This window comes from Eutrema salsugineum, unplaced genomic scaffold (assembly GCF_000478725.1).
Source record: "Eutrema salsugineum unplaced genomic scaffold, Eutsalg1_0 scaffold_23, whole genome shotgun sequence".
NCBI classification, from domain to species: Eukaryota; Viridiplantae; Streptophyta; class Magnoliopsida; order Brassicales; family Brassicaceae; genus Eutrema; species Eutrema salsugineum.
The window spans coordinates 1,217,061-1,233,436 of NW_006256805.1; the positions used below are offsets into that span (position 1 = coordinate 1,217,061).

The following is a 16,376-nucleotide window of genomic DNA, read 5'->3' on the forward strand; positions in this document are numbered from 1 at the left end:
AACTTTCAGCACACGAATCCAAATGACTGTAAACCAATTCCAAAATCAAGATTACTCATTCAGATCAAACTTTGGTGAAGAAACCGTCGGAGCTTGGGAAGTGGAAGGCTCCCCGGATTGCTCATCTTTGCAACGCATCGGAACGGCAGGAAAACAACTTTTAAACCGACGTCTATTCCGGAGACGATATCTTTCAGTCCACAGCTCCAAATTGGATAAACTCAGGTGTTCTGAAAAGATCACTCAGAGATCTCAAATATTGATGAAGGCTTTGTAAACTGATTCGAGCTGGAAAGGCATCGTCCCACGTAATCTTTGAAACTGATAACACCGTATTTTGACCACTTTTATGGATCATAATTGTATCTTATGCAGGTGTTTTAACTCTGTTTTCAAAGGTTTTTAAAGTGTTTTCAATGTTTTAGAGTTTTAAAAGACTTTACAGGAAACTTGGGCAAAAGATATGCAATTTGGAACAAATGAGCAATTTTGGATAAATGCAGACCGTCAGAAGTATGACAAGCGATGAAGAACTTCTCACCGTCTGATCACCCCCAACATTTGAGACAACATAGAAGATCCAACCAGCTTTCTAATGCACTTGTTTTGGAGACAATCTAACAGTTAGATCTTCAGATACTCCCGATGCAAGAATGACAGAAAATGCAGTTCCGGAAGAGAGCATGTGCCGGGACCGCGGCCAACACCCATTTTCCCACGGGTAGAGCCACCGCGACCACGGACTTTGGTCGTTCACTTTCCCGATGACTTAATTAAAGCCCAGATCAATTCCTTTCGTTATTTTTGAAGCCCTAAGTGTCCAGGACCACCCCAGAAGCTATAAATACCCCATTTAGATCATTCTAAAGAGGGGAATCGAAGGAGAGACAAACTTAGAGAGAGAGATAGAGATTTTCGGCTTCTAAACCCTAGGAGGCCGCCGCCCTAGGAGGAGGAGCCGCCGCTGGAGGAAGACATCGCGCCTCCGTCGTCGCTTCCGTTCTTCGTTCTTCTTCCTTCTTTTCTTTAATTTCCTGCAACTTTCAATACTCTGTGATGATTGTTTACAATATATTTGAGTAGTTACCCAGTTGGGTTTAAAGGGATTGTTCAAAGGGAATTTCATGTGTCTTTGCTTATGAATCGAAAGATTTAGGATTATTAATCTTCTAGATGTTCTTCGTTTGCCTTTAATCTTACTGCGTGATTCTTTGCTGGCCACTTAGAAGCTGATCTGATATGATAGGTTGCGAAAGCTTTCATTGATTGTCTGAACTAGGGTGAAACGAGCAATTCTTCTATAGGAGTGGAAACCTACCTGTAGTTGAGTTGTGAATGTTGATGAGTCTTATTCTGCTATTGCATATTCTCCCTTCCAGAATCAGAGTGGAAACCTACTGATTAGGGTTGCGAGAGATAATTGTTTAGTGCTGCGAAAGTAGGCTATTCATACTTCCGTGCCTCGAGTTCTAGAACATACGTAGTTGATTACCTTTATCACTTGTTTAAAATTGACCTAGCATTGACTATGAACCCCTGCGAAACCCCTTGATGCCCAACGTTTGTCTTTCATTGCTTACAACCTTTGCTTCTTATTCGATTTTTCCTGCTTTCAATTTGTCTTTGATTTATTCGCTTATTACCTGCTCTCATTAGCCTTAGTTTAATCGCTTCTTACTTGTTTTAATTGTCTTCAATTGCTTTTGTTTTCTTTGCTTTCTAGTTTAGATTTAGTGACAACCAAAACCCAAAACCAAAACCAAAACCTTTTTAGTTCTAATCTGATTTAGGCGTTGCAGTGAATTCGTACTGAAACAACAAAGTCTCTGTGGATTGATACCCTAAGTACTACAGCGCACATCTGTGCACTTGCAGACATTTAGGGGTTATAAATTTAAAACCTGAAGCTTAGTAAAACGAAAACAACAACCCCGCGTTTACAAACTCGCATCAAGTTTTTGGCGCCGTTGCCGGGGACTTTGATTTCTTTCGTTGCGAATCCCAGCGTAAATCCATTAGAACACTTGTTTACTTTTACTTTTTCTTTTGAATTTTTCAGGTTTCTCTGAGATGAGAGACCGAGAACATGTTCTCGGAACTCTTGGTGATCCACCAAATCGTGTGGATGGTGATCCAAGCGATGATGACCTGACTGATGATGAGTTTGAAGAACCGATTTATGATGACAATGAGCTAATCGGATTGGTCAAACACAAAGATGATGATGAAATGATTGGAAGTTTCGATTCACTCGAGAAATTCATGGGAGATCGAAGAGCTATTCAACCAGCCTTACCAAAGGATGGCAAAACCGAAATTAAGGTACCACATATCCATTTAGTTCAACAAAATCAATTCTCTGGTTATTCATTCGAAAACCCGATAGACCATATCGAGACGTTCGAAGAATTATGTGCAACCATTACAGCAAATGGGGATTACCACAAGTGTAGTCTTTTCCCATTCTCTCTTAGAGATAAGGCCAACAAATGGCTAAAATCTTTGCCACCTGCTTCACTAAAAACGTGGGCAGCGTGTAGAACTGCTTTCCTAAATCGTTTTTACACTAGAATCGTTCAAATCTCTTAAGAAAGAAGATAAGAACTTTTAAACAAAAAGAAGATGAAGATCTTTTAGATACTTGGGAAAGATTTAGGGAATACCAAAGAGATTTTCCACACCATGGATATGCCGAGGAATACCTGCTAGGTATCTTCTATCGCGTATAACTCCAGAGTTGCGACACTCTTTTGATATAGCAAGTAATGGAGATTTCACAACTAGATCTGTAGAAGATGCTCACGTTTTCATTAAAAATTTAGGAAGCAGCATCCGAAATCAAGTAACCTTTGGTAATTCTGCACTTCCTGAGAAGAAAGAATAAATTTCGGAAGTTATAAAGTGTCTCCGTCACATAATGAGTCATCTTGGATTGCAACAACCAAATAGTGTACATAATACGTGTAACTTTGATGGCTGGGACAACCCAATGGATTCTTATGGTCAAGGGATGGTGAACACTGCAGAAGTCTATCAAATTCAAGATTTTCCATTCGTTTCTGATCACCGCGGGTCCATTCAATCGGACCGCGGCCAAGCAAGCTTTCACCGCGGTCGTGCTGGTTCTGACCGCGGCCAAGACATGATTCACCGCGGTCGTGAGCCACCTGACCGCGGGAAACCGTCTTCTGAGCTTGCCTGGACACCACCTCCCGAACCAATCTTGGGTATTCAATCTAATCCTGTTTCATACCCTAGTTTTCCCTCTTCTGAAGCTGAAAACCTAAACAAAAAGATTCTAGAGCTTGAAAAATCTAGGTCTCAAGAGATTAGTGATCTTAGATCTGAACTAAAAGAGATGCAGAAGGATTTTGAAAAAATATTATCCACCCTCCTTAGCATAAATGGTCAAAACTAATTCTAAAAACTTAGAAAATTCTGAAGAGGAGCCAAGTGAAAATTCTTTCGAAAGCTCAAGTGAAGCAGATCCCTCCGATCATGTGAAAGCTATCACACTTAGGAGTGGATTAGCTTACAAAGAGCCTGAATTTCCTAAAGATCCCAAAGATGAGGAAAAGGGTAAGGAAAAGGAGAAAGAAAAAGAAAGAATCACGAATGAAGATGTTGAAAAAGAAGTGGTAGGAGAAAAGGATGGAGAAGAAGTAAGAGAAGATACATCCTGGGAAATCCTTGGAGAAGACCCAATTCCTTCTCCACCAACTAGTGTCTACAAACCTAAACCTCCATATCCTAGAGCCTTAAGAGCCCCTAAGAAAGAAAAAGAAAAAGCTAAGCTTAAAGAGCTAATCGATCAGTTAAATGTGAGATTACCTTTTGTAGAAGCTTGTGCTATTGTTCCTGCTTTAAGAAAATACATGAAGGGTATTCTAACAAATTCTTTAACTCTTGAAGAAGGCGTTATGATGATAACCCATGAATGTAGTTCTATCTTGCAAAGCCGAATCCCTGAAAAGAAAAACGATCCTGGAAGCTTCGTACTTTCATGCACCATCAATGATGTAGCTTTTGAGCGTGCTCTCTGTGATTTAGGTTCTAGCATAAATATGATGCCTCTTTCAGTAGCAAAACGTTTAGGACATCACACTTCAAGCCCACTAAAATTTCTTTAGTATTAGCTGATCGTTCTGTTAGACAACCAGTAGGTATCCTAGTAGATGTTCCTGTAGAAATCGAAAAATGTTCCATACCTACCGATTTTGTAGTTCTAGAACTAGAAAAAGAACCTAAGGATCCACTTATTCTTGGACGGCCATTCCTATCTACAGCCGGAGCCATAATCAATGTTCCTGAAGGAAAAATTGACCTTCATCTAGCCGGCCTAGTTATGCAATTTGACATGCACAAAAGTTTTGATAAACCAACTCTGGATGGAAAAATATGTTGGGTTGATGAGTTAGACGGAATTATTGAGGAAGTCTACGAAGATCTGCTTCTAGAAGACCCTTTAAGTGTCATGCTTTCACCCGCAAAAGATGAACGCAATTTCCTTGAAGAAATTTCAAGTGAGTGCACACGTATGCTTGATAAATCCGAAACTTATAGGAAACCTCTACACTATCTAGATCTTAAGGACCAAACAAACATTCCTACACCTCCTAAAGACACTGCTGTAGCAATTAACGATCCTTGGAGCGAGCTTAAAGTCCCTAAAGTCGAGCTTAAACCTCTTCCCGTTGGACTTAAGTACGCTTTCCTTGGACCAAATTCTACTTATCCTGTCAAAATAAACTCTGGTTTGACGGAAGAAGATACCAAAATGCTGTTGACTGAGCTGAGAAAGCATAGAAAAGCCCTAGGATATTCACTTGATGACATACCTGGAATCTCTCCAGATCTTTGTATGCACAAGATAAATCTAGAGGATAATGCTAAAAACTCAATCGAAAGTCAAAGGAGACTAAACCCTAATCTCATGGATGTTGTCAAGAAGGAGATTATGAAGCTTTTAGAAGCTGGAATAATCTTTCCTATCTCAGATAGCACTTGGGTTAGCCCAGTTCATGTTGTTCCAAAGAAAGGAGGAGTCACTGTCATTAAAAATGATAAAGATGAAATGATCGCTACAAGAACAGTAACTGGACATCGTATGTGCATCGATTACCGGAAACTGAATGCAGCAACTAAGAAAGATCATTTTCCACTTCCATTCATAGATCAAATGCTAGAAAGATTACCTAATCACCCCTACTATTGCTTCCTTGATGGATACTCCGGATTTTTCCAAATTCCTATTCGACCGGAGGATCAAGAAAAAACGACATTCACTTGTCCATATGGCACGTTTGCTTACCGACGTATGCCTTTTGGATTGTGTAATGCACCTGCTACCTTCCAGCGGTGCATGATGTCGATCTTCACAGATTTTATTGAGGATTTCATGGAAGTGTTCATGGACGATTTCTCTGTCTATGGATCTTCTTTTGAAAAATGCTTAGGCAACCTTGGTAAAGTTCTGCAAAGATGTGAAGATAAGCACTTAGTATTAAATTGGGAAAAATGTCACTTCATGGTACGAGATGGAATCGTGCTTGGGCACAGAATTTCTGGAAAAGGAATTGAAGTTGACAAAGCTAAAATCGAGGTCATGACCAGCCTACAACCACCCACAAACGTAAAAGGAATTCGTAGTTTCTTAGGACACGCAGGATTCTATAGGCGCTTCATTAAAGATTTTTCTCAAATAGCTAGACCTCTTACGCGTTTGCTTTGCAAGGAAACGAACTTCGAGTTCGATGATGAGTGCTTAGCCGTGTTTCATAAGATCAAACAAGCCCTTGTTTCCGCTCCTGTCGTGCAAGCACCTGATTGGGAACTCCCATTCGAAATCATGTGTGATGCAAGTGACTATGCAGTCGGAGCAGTGCTTGGCCAACGAAAAAGATAAGAAACTGCACGTAATCTACTACGCAAGCAGAACTCTTGACGAAGCTCAATGCAATTATGCTACAACAGAGAAAGAACCTCTAGCTGTCGTATTTGCATTTGAGAAATTCCGTTCTTATCTCGTAGGATCTAAGGTCATAGTTCATACTGATCATGCTGCAATCAAGTATTTAATGTCTAAGAAAGACGCTAAACCTCGGTTGATAAGATGGATCCTCCTACTGCCAGAATTCGATATCGAAATTCGAGATCGAAAAGGCCTAGATGGAGTTGCAGACCATCTTTCTCGAATTCGAGTTGAAGAAAGATTGCCTTTAAATGACAGTTTGCCTGAAGAAAACATCTATGCTATAGATACAACCCCCACCAATGCTAATACCGTACCACCACGTCCTCTAATGCGACGAGCAGATGCTTTCAACACCCCATGGTTTAGGCATATAGCAAATTACCTAGCAGCTGATGTAGAGCCCCCACAATTTTTTGGGTATAGGAAGAAAAAGTTTCTGAAAGACGTAAGACATTATTTTTGGGATGAACCCTATCTCTACAAGAGATGTGCTGATGGGTTATTCCGAAGATGCGTGGCTGAAGAAGAGATGGAAGGAATTTTATTTGGATGCCATAGCTCGTCTTACGCAGGACATTTTGCAACTTTTAAAACCGCTTCAAAGATCTTACAAGCAGGTTTCTGGTGGCCTACTTTGTTCAAAGATACTCAAGCTTATATATCGCGATGCGATAAATGCCAAAGGATGGGCAACATAAGCAAAAGGAATGAGATGCCTCAAAATTTTATTCTCGAAGTCGAAATTTTTGATGTCTGGGGAATAGATTTTATGGGATCCTTTCCTACTTCTTTTGGAAACCAATACATCTTAGTAGCAGTAGACTACGTCTCTAAGTGGGTTGAAGCAGTCGCAAGTCCTACCAATGATGCGAAAATTGTCATGAAGCTGTTTAAATCTGTTATATTCCCGCGTTTTGGAGTTCCTAGAATTGTGATAAGCGACAGAGGATCGCATTTCATCAACAGAGTTTTCGAGAATCTTCTTAGAAAGAATGAAGTTACACATAAAGTCGCTTCTCCATACCATCCCCAAACCAGCGGTCAAGTAGAGATCTCAAACAGAGAAATCAAGTCGATTTTGCAGAAAACAACTGCAGTTCATCGCAAGGATTGGTCTACCAAACTTGACGACGCATTATGGGCATATCGAACAGCATTCAAGACGCCATTAGGAACAACACCATTCAATCTAGTTTATGGAAAAGCATGTCACCTTCCAGTAGAACTCAAGTATAAGGCGCAATGGGCTATCAAGGAGATGAACATGAACCTGAAAACAGCTGGAGAAAGAAGACTACTTCAACTTCACGAGTTAGAAGAAATCCGACACAATGCTTACGAAAACTCGAAGATCTACAAGGAGAAGACTAAAGCATATCATGATAAGAAGATTATTCATAGAACTTTTGCTCCTAACGATAAGGTACTTCTTTTCAATTCTCGTCTTAAGCTTTTTCCAGGAAAATTACGTTCAAGATGGTCAGAACCCTTCACGATAAAGGAAGTCAAACCATACGGAGCCATTGTCCTGTGGGACAGAACCGGAAACTCATTTACAATGAATGGACAGCGTGTAAAGCCATATCTGGCTGAAGAAACAGAAGACGAAAGAGAAGTAATGTTTTTGATTGATCCATCATCGGCCAATGATGAGATCAAGGAGTGTGACGACCCCGGTTAAGTCTAATCCAACAACAATGTCAAGCTAACGACTTGAAACAAGCGCTTAGTGGGAGGCAACCCACTTGGTATTTTATCTATTTCCCTTTGACCTTTATTTTCTATTTCCATTGCTTTGTTTCTGTTTCATTTAATTTCAGGTTTTCAATAAGGAAGAATAAATAAAAAAGACGAGCAGTACTCTCCAGAACGATAAGTTCACTTAAACATTTCAACATTTCTATTTTATTTACCATTCTTTCCAAGATTTATCACACTGAGGACAGTGTGAAATAAGTCTGGGGGAGGATGTTCATCCGTTACTAATAAAATTTGATTTGTTTTGAGTTTGTTTTGGACACATAAAATTTTTCAAAAAGTTTTTTTTTCAAAATGTTTTTCAAAAATTGTTTTCAAAAATGTTTTTCAAAAAGTTTTCAAACCAGGAACACAATAAACATTACTATGATGAATTAGACCAGTGTGCTTCTACGCTATTTCCTCGTTTTTTGCTCTTTTTGTGATTTAGGCCTAGACTAGGCGGTAGCTAAGTACTTGCATTACGAAATTCCACCAGAGGACTTCTGTTCTTGGAGATTCTTTCTGACAGGATATACTAGCTCATTTTATATGGACTTAATTTTGACTTAATTTTCTCATTAAAGCGTTAGATCAGGGAAACGAATCATACATTCAGGATTCCTTTATCCTTTTACCACTCTTTGTTGATCTTGAATGGCTAGTTCATCTTTAGCTAGTTCCCCACCGAACCTAACCTCTTTCAAACCACAAGCACTCTTGTTTTTCATTGTCCTATATGCAGATATGTGCAAAAACGTCGGAGAAAAAGAGGATCAACGCGGTTTTCAGTCACTGAAGACGGAGACCTGCGATTTCATTGGAATGATTCAACAAAAGGAGATAATTCAGTTTGCCTTGGAAAAACTTCAAAATCTTGGTACAATTTCGTCCCTTACACTCTCTCTTTATAAAAGATTATTTCCTCTTTCAAAAAAAAAAAAAAAATCCGAGAAAGAAAAGAAAAATATGAAGGAGAGGAAAGTAAAACCTTAGAGAGTCTAGGAGGATCGGATTTTATACTCGAGGCAAGCTAGATCTGACTATATGGAGTTTTGGAGATTATCTTTATGATTCCCGCAAAAGATCTAAGTCTAGGGGGAACAGCTGTTTACAACAAAGGAGGAAGATTATGCAGCAACGGTTAGATCTTCAGATACTCCCGATGCAAGAATGACATAAAATGCAGTTCCGGAAGAGAGCATGTGCCGGGACCGCGGCCAACACCCATTTTCCCGCGGGTAGAGCCACCGCGACCACGGACTTTGGTCGTTCACTTTCCCGACGACTTAATTAAAGCCCAGATCAATTCCTTTCGTTATTTTTGAAGCCCTAAGTGTCCAGGACCACCCCAGAAGCTATAAATACCCCATTTAGGTCATTTTAAAGAGGGGAATCGAAGGAGAGACAAACTTAGAGAGAGAGATAGAGATTTTCGGCTTCTAAACCCTAGGAGGCTGCCGCCCTTGGAGGAGGAGCCGCCGCTGGAGGAAGACATCGCGCCTCCGTCGTCGCTTCCGTTCTTCGTTCTTCTTCCTTCTTTTCTTTAATTTCCTGCAACTTTCAATACTCTGTGATGATTGTTTACAATATGTTTGAGTAGTTACCCAGTTGGGTTTAAAGGGATTGTTCAAAGGGAATTTCATGTGTCTTTACTTATGAATCGACAGATTTAGGATTATTAATCTTCTAGATGTTCTTCGTTTGCCTTTAATCTTACTGCGTGATTCTTTGCTGGCCACTTAGAAGCTGATCTGATATGATAGGTTGCGAAAGCTTTCATTGATTGTCTGAACTAGGGTGAAACGAGCAATTCTTCTATAGGAGTGGAAACCTACCTGTAGTTGAGTTGTGAATGTTGATGAGTCTTATTCTGCTATTGCATATTCTCCCTTCCAGAATCAGAGTGGAAACCTACTGATTAGGGTTGCGAGAGATAGTTGTTTAGTGCTGCGAAAGTAGGCTATTCATACTTCCGTGCCTCGAGTTCTAGAACATACGTAGTTGATTACCTTTATCACTTGTTTAAAATTGACCTAGCATAGACTATGAACCCCTGCGAAACCCCTTGATGCCCAACGTTTGTCTTTCATTGCTTACAACCTTTGCTTCTTATTCGATTTTTTCTGCTTTCAATTTGTCTTTGATTTATTCGCTTATTACCTGCTCTCATTAGCCTTAGTTTAATCGCTTCTTACTTGTTTTAATTGCCTTCAATTGCTTTTGTTTTCTTTGCTTTCTAGTTTAGATTTAGTGACAACCAAAACCCAAAACCAAAACCAAAACCTTTTTAGTTCTAATCTGATTTAAGCGTTGCAGTGAATTCGTACTGAAACAACTAAGTCTATGTAGATCGATACCCTAAGTACTACAGCGCACATCTGTGCACTTGCAGACATTTAGGGGTTATAAATTTAAAACCTGAAGCTTAGTAAAACGAAAACAACAACCCCGCGCTTACAAACTCGCATCAGAAACTCATCGGATTGGCTCTTGAATGCATGCGAGAAAGGTGTGTCTCCCGGTGGCGATATCTCTCTACTCACTGCTCCGAGTTCTGTGATTCTAGCTGTTCTGGGATCTTGACTTGATTATCTCCAACTTTGATGAAGACCCCGTTAACTGATTCGGACCAGAAGATTCCCCGGATTTGCAATCTTTGATGCGTGCGTGTGAAAATAGATTTTAGCCGAGAAATGCTTCCTGCGGTAAGGAAAATATCCGAAAAACGCGTACCGTGGTAAGCTTTTTAGCCGATAAAAATTTTCCGTCTCGGCATAAAACTTCACCCGATAGAATTCTCACCTGGTACTGATTTTTAGCCGATAAAAACTACCCGATGGCATTTTTAGCCGATAAACTGATCCAACCGATACATGCTTTTGCCGAGAAACTCCAAAAGCGGTTTTCACCATTTTTAACCCTTTTCTTCACCATTTCAACTCCTGATCACACCTCTTAAACTCCAAATAGCCTCCAAAGCACCTGATAAAGACTCCAAACCATGCAAAACTCTTTGAGACCTAATGCAAGCCCTAAAGCCTAATTTGATGCCTAAAGACCAAAAATGAATGAGAAAACACATGATTTGGACTCTAATATGCAGCCTAAATGATACAAATTATAGACATATGAGTAGCTTATCAAGAAGTGGTATAAGATGGATCCAGCGTCTATTCTTAGGCTCGAAATCTTAAACACACTTGTTGGCCTATTCCTTGGTCTAACAGAGGACAAAACTCATGAAGGTCCAGCAGTGGACAAATTAGTTTGTGAAGCTTTCGACGGAGCTAGCCATAATTTTTACTGTGGTCAATTTTAATTTATAATGTATTCTGAACAAATTTTATAGGGGTCATTAAGCTAAATTTTCAATATTTCTAATTATTTTTCCTTCCAAAAGTACAAGTATATATAATTTTTTTAGAAATTCACATGCGTCATTTGACCCCCCTCATTACAAGCTGCCTTCGTTTTCCTTTCTTGGTCATATACAATAAATGTTAACCGAGTCTGAATTGTTTTACTTTCCATACCCACTTTGTAGTCCAAGTTATATCGCATATCAAATACAAACTAAAAATTTTGCAAAGAAAAAAAAAAATTGATATAGCTCTATATTTTCTACATATCTATAGTATTCCTATAGTATATAGCTTTCTCATTTGAGGCAGACCAGAGCCAAACGTACATTTCCAGAACCGAAACAGACTTCTTAATCTTAGACCATCATCAATAGGAAAACCCCATAAGGAGTTTTTAACTAATTTTTTATTATAAATTTTATCTAAGAACTCCACAACTTTATTAATTTGTTTTTTCTCCTCTAATAGTAGAACCTTTTATGAGTTTCTTAATAAAAAAAATTATAAAAATTACATTGAATGAAATTTGAAACATACAACAAAATTCGAAACAACTTTTTAAAACTTGAAGTTAAGAAGAAGTTTTTTTTAAAAAAATTATTTATTTTTTAAAAAATTTAAACAAAAAAATAAAGAAAACTGGCAAATTAAACATCGACATGTGGCTATGAACTCCCACTAAAATCTAATTTTAAAAATTCTTATTTAAGGACCGATTCTTAACAGAAAATAGATTTTTCATTTAATTTTAATTTTTTTTTTGCCTTATGAATCCTATTAAGAACTCTATTAATCATGCTTTTTATGTTTGTTGTCCTACCCACTGCGTCAAACTCATATACCACAGCTTTTGCAGTAACATTACACAATCTTTTGTTAAATAACAAATTAGCCCCATAATAATCAATAAAATGAATCCAATACCCAACAATTAGTTGGCAACAAACACAGAGAGACACAAACAATGAGTCCCAGTTAAAGTATGAAACCTCAAGGAAAATGGAAAAGGAAAAAAAAAACCCACAAAGTCCTAAAAGACCAGATTAGCTTCCCGGTAAGAAAGTCCACAAATTCTGATCGATAACCTATCTCGATCATTACATAAACCAATCACACAAATCCGGAAACATAGAAATAAAAACATCCAAAACATTATCTAATAATGAAACTGATAAATAGTTAGACCTTCTAAGTTTGTAGATATATTATTTTTGGTAGGGTAGATTTGAAATTTGGTTTTAGACCAAAGCAATGCTGCTTTCTCCACCGGGTGGTTTGCGAACGCCACCGAAGTAGTCACGAGACTGAGCCTTTGCATCCGCAAATATGTCATTGCCGCTTATCTCCTTCAACTTCGCCGTGCTTAGTAGCTTCTCAGCCGTAGCCGCGGACGGAGACGACGTAACATCTCCTTTGAATATGTTATTTCCCGACAACTCCGTGAATTTCCTGTCCGGAATCTTCTTGGCCGTCTTCAATTCCCCGTCCTGCGAATTTTAGTGATTATGGCCAAATATCCTATAACAACTAGTGTTGAATCATCTATACTTCCGATGTAAATAGAAGTTTAGAGAGCCTTACAGGTTTCGTGTCCGATTCGCCCAAGTCGAAGTTGTCTTTATAAGCCAACGCACGAACAGTAGGACGAAGTTTGATTTCAGGTGGTGGAGCAAAAATGTTATGACCACTTAGTTCCTTAAACTTAGAATCCGAGAATTGCTTATTAAGCTTAGCATCAGATTGGCTCTGCAATGTACCACTGAGCTCACGCTGCTTCGCCACTTCGGGCACCGTCGATGGTTTCTTTGGTGTAACAATCTCTTCTTCCCCAAACGAAATGTGACTTACAATTGCTGCTGGTGGCTGCTAAATAATCCAAAACACATGATCAATAAACTAATAAAAAAATTAACAATAATTCACAAGAAGAAAGCAGAACAAAACAAAACCTGGTACGTTCTTGTTTTGCCGTTTGTTCCAGGATTTGCACTTCCGGTCTCAGAAGCATCATTTTCTTCATAAACAGAGAATATTCCACTCCCTGTGATCTCTTTCATTTTGTAGTTTGAACAAGGCTTCCTACAAAACAAAAACCAATTAAATTCAAATTAAACCAAATTCTAATCCGATTTATGTGGAAATTACCAAAAAAGACTTTCAGTGTTTCTATTGAATTAGGAGAAAGAGACAAAATTAGAGAGAAGCGTGGGTGATACAAACGAGATCAAGAAAAGGAAAGTAATTTAAGAGATTACCATATATGTTCCAAAGTGCATTTAATTATAAAACTCTCTCCTAACGAAAGAATCACAAAAAACATTCTATAGGGTCCATTAAACGACAGGATCATCATCAAGTAGCAAACTTGACAGATTCTTCGTACTTGTTTGTTGCGCATATAATAATTATATAAAAAGGACCGTTTGTTTTTTCTTTTACAATTCAGAGAAAAAAATCGTCAGATCTTTCTCACCTCTTGTTCAAGCTCTCAACTTCTTCGTCTGTAACTTGTCCTCCAAATACCACTTTGCTGATTCCATCCGACGGCTAATATTATTTCCCCAAATTCAAAATTTTCAACCCAAAACAAAAGTCAGAACGAATGAAATCAATTTTCCAAAAACAGAAATCAGAAACGAATCAGATTCAAATTTTTTTTAAAAAAAACCAGAACGAATCGGTTTGAAAAATTAAAAAATAAAAACGCTTCAAATTTGAAAAACAAAAATAAGAACGAATCAAATAAAAAACGCTTCAAATTTGCGTGAACTGAATTTGAAAACAAGAATAAGAACGAATCAAATTTAATATTCTAAATCAAAAATCAAATTCAGTTGTTCAAGAAAACAAAATCAGAGTGACTGAATAGATCGCGAAATTTAGTATTACCTGGTGCGATCTGGTTACGGAGCGAGAAGCTGCGGCGGCGGGAGACTCGAACGGTTGATTCTCCGGCCAAGTGAGTAGATCCGCCGTCGAAGTGTGTGGTTTCCTCATCGGCGTGCTTTTCTCCATTGCAATTTCTCGATTCTTCACCAAAAATCAACAAAAACTCAGAAAAAAATCCAAAGAAATGGGAGAGAGATAGAGAGAGAGTACGTTGATGTAGGGTAAAAGCTTCGATGCAACAATAATGGCGGATTTGGTATAAACGAATTCGAGAGACAAAGGAAGAGTAATAACAAAAGGAAGCGTATGTATAGAGAGACGACGAAAAGAGTGGAGTGGTAGCTACTCTTCTTCTGTTTCAAAACAAACGCTTTAAAAAAAATGTAAATGACTTTTTCTCTGTATATTAATAAAATATATATTATAATACACAGTGATGCAGAGGATTACCTCTGCGCGTCTGTTTAAATCCCAACTGGTGAATATTTTGAATTAAGTACCGCCTTTGCCTATTGGATGCCTTTTTTAAAAAATAATTGAAAGAATTACAAATACTTTTAATTATTCTCTTGGGCATGTGATCGACTCTTTTATGTACTGGACACGTGACGGTATTAGCTGGAGAATTACCTACTGTAGCCGGTTTAGTTTTTTTGTTTTTAATTCAAAATATTAGGTTTTGTTAGCTTCACCAAATTACCCTTACACTTAAAGAAAAGTTGATGTTTTTTTATTTATTTTTATTATCAATTTCCACGCCTAAAGAATCGATTTTCTTTATTTTTGTTTAATTATTTAATTATACTCTTTTACTAAATTTTAGAGTTTGTTAAGGTTAATACAACAGACAAAGATAGACATAAGGTAGATTGAAAAGATATTTTCGTCTATATAAATTTTTTGTTTTGGCATATTTTTATTTGAAACTTCACAACAAACTAGCAGTCGTTTGGTCGTTGATGATAATAAAGCTACTAGATAATTGACGCGACGTATATACATAAATACTTTAGAATTATATACAAAATTACATATTAAATTTATAGATAATTATTTTATATAATTATTTATTTTTAAATTTTGTTACTTTTTAGCTTTTTAATTGGTTATTTTGAAAATTAAAGATTTTAAAATTTATACTCTCTACAAATATTTGTAATAAATTACTGATATAAAATTTATTTTTACCAATGTTTAATTGACCTAACTTTATTATATATAACACAAAACATAATGTAAAAATAGGAAAAATAAACAGTATTAGATCTTTAATGAAAAAAACATTAATAAATTTTTTTTAGAATACATTTTAAGTATGAGCGTTCAAAATAAGCTTTTTGAGACAGTGAAATTTAAAGAATGGAAGGTTTAACAAAACTTTACTGTATTTGAAAACTGTTGTAATAATCCAAACGTCATGCACTTGGATGATATTCACAACCCTCAACACACAGATGATCACAGATTCATGGCAGCTAAGTAGAAATTCTAAGAAATACTCTGAATAATCACCATTTAGGTGCGTTTGTAGACGAAGACTGCTACAAATTATTAGAACCCATGAGATTGATATCAAGAATAAACATGATAAAAATTACACAAAAATGGAGTAAACTATTTTAAATAACATCAATCAAACCTCTCGTTTGCAACTTCGAAAAACACATTCCCACAACAATGGCTTCGTTTTATGGAAGAACGGTCAACAAAATTTCTAACACATACTACTTGACCAATTAAATATACAAAGAAAATAGTCATTGTTTTTTTTTCTTTGAAAAGTTTAAATATGAATTGTGATAAAAAGGTTATATGGAAATAAAGTACCTATAGAAATCAAAGTCTCCACCAATCCGGTTTTGATGGTATCAAATTTTATGAAGTTACTAAGAGAGAACCCTTGCTACGCACGAATTTTGTTTTATTTTGTTTTCTAAGTGAATATGCTTTCGATTTTTTATTTAACTATCAATTTTATTTCTAGTTCCTTCTGATGTGTGTCTGCATGAGGGTGTCAAGTTTTACCCTTAATAAAAACAAATGAAAACCGCAAGTGCACAACTAATCAGTTGTAGTATTTAGGGATCGAATCCACAGAGATTTGTGTGCCTGGTATTCTTCTACGATTTCTAACTTTATGTCTAGACTAGATTGATTTTAGAGGTTGGTTGTTTGTCTCGGATTAAACTAAAACAAAAGAAAGCAAATAAATCTATCCTAGAAAGCAAGTAGGAAAATCGAATGAAAGCAAATGAAACAAGCAAAATATCGAACTAAAGCAATTGAAATGCAGATCTAAATAAGCAAGCAGAAATCGATTGGTTTGTAAATTATGACTAAAAACGTTGAGCTTTCGGGAACTCTACAGGGATCATAATCGGTTTTAACACTAGGGATGATAGACTGGGATT

General features: G+C 37.2%; 1 protein-coding gene and 1 non-coding gene across 3 annotated transcripts; both read right to left on the minus strand.

Moving 5' to 3' along the window:
- Positions 1-2,581: 2,581 nt before the first annotated feature.
- Positions 2,582-2,689, minus strand: LOC112086173. Its single transcript, XR_002899350.1, has one exon. It is a non-coding gene; the product is annotated as a small nucleolar RNA R71 (small nucleolar RNA).
- A 9,368-nt stretch (positions 2,690-12,057) lies between these two features.
- Positions 12,058-14,354, minus strand: LOC18015399. Of its 2 annotated transcripts, none has more exons than XM_006397415.2 (6): positions 14,176-14,354; positions 13,966-14,106; positions 13,550-13,623; positions 13,026-13,155; positions 12,658-12,939; positions 12,058-12,563 (listed from the first exon to the last, which is right to left on the minus strand). In XM_006397415.2, exons 2-6 carry the CDS (start codon positions 14,089-14,091, stop codon positions 12,315-12,317), a joined length of 861 nt encoding a protein of 286 aa, XP_006397478.1. In that variant the 5' UTR covers positions 14,092-14,106; positions 14,176-14,354; the 3' UTR covers positions 12,058-12,314. The 2 variants fall into 2 exon arrangements, with proteins under 2 accessions (XP_006397478.1, XP_024010610.1); XM_024154842.1 differs by having other exon boundaries at positions 12,658-12,942.
- Positions 14,355-16,376: the final 2,022 nt, after the last annotated feature.

Excerpts from the sequence above, each read along its gene's own strand:
- LOC18015399 (XM_024154842.1), bottom strand. The coding sequence starts at position 14,091 with ATGGAGAAAAGCACGCCGATGAGGAAACCACACACTTCGACGGCGGAT. Across the intron at positions 13,624-13,965 it reads CCGTAACCAGATCGCACCAG|CCGTCGGATGGAATCAGCAA; the intron begins GTAATACTAAAT and ends AAATAATATTAG. Across the intron at positions 12,943-13,025 it reads GCAAAACAAGAACGTACCAG|CAGCCACCAGCAGCAATTGT; the intron begins GTTTTGTTTTGT and ends TGGATTATTTAG.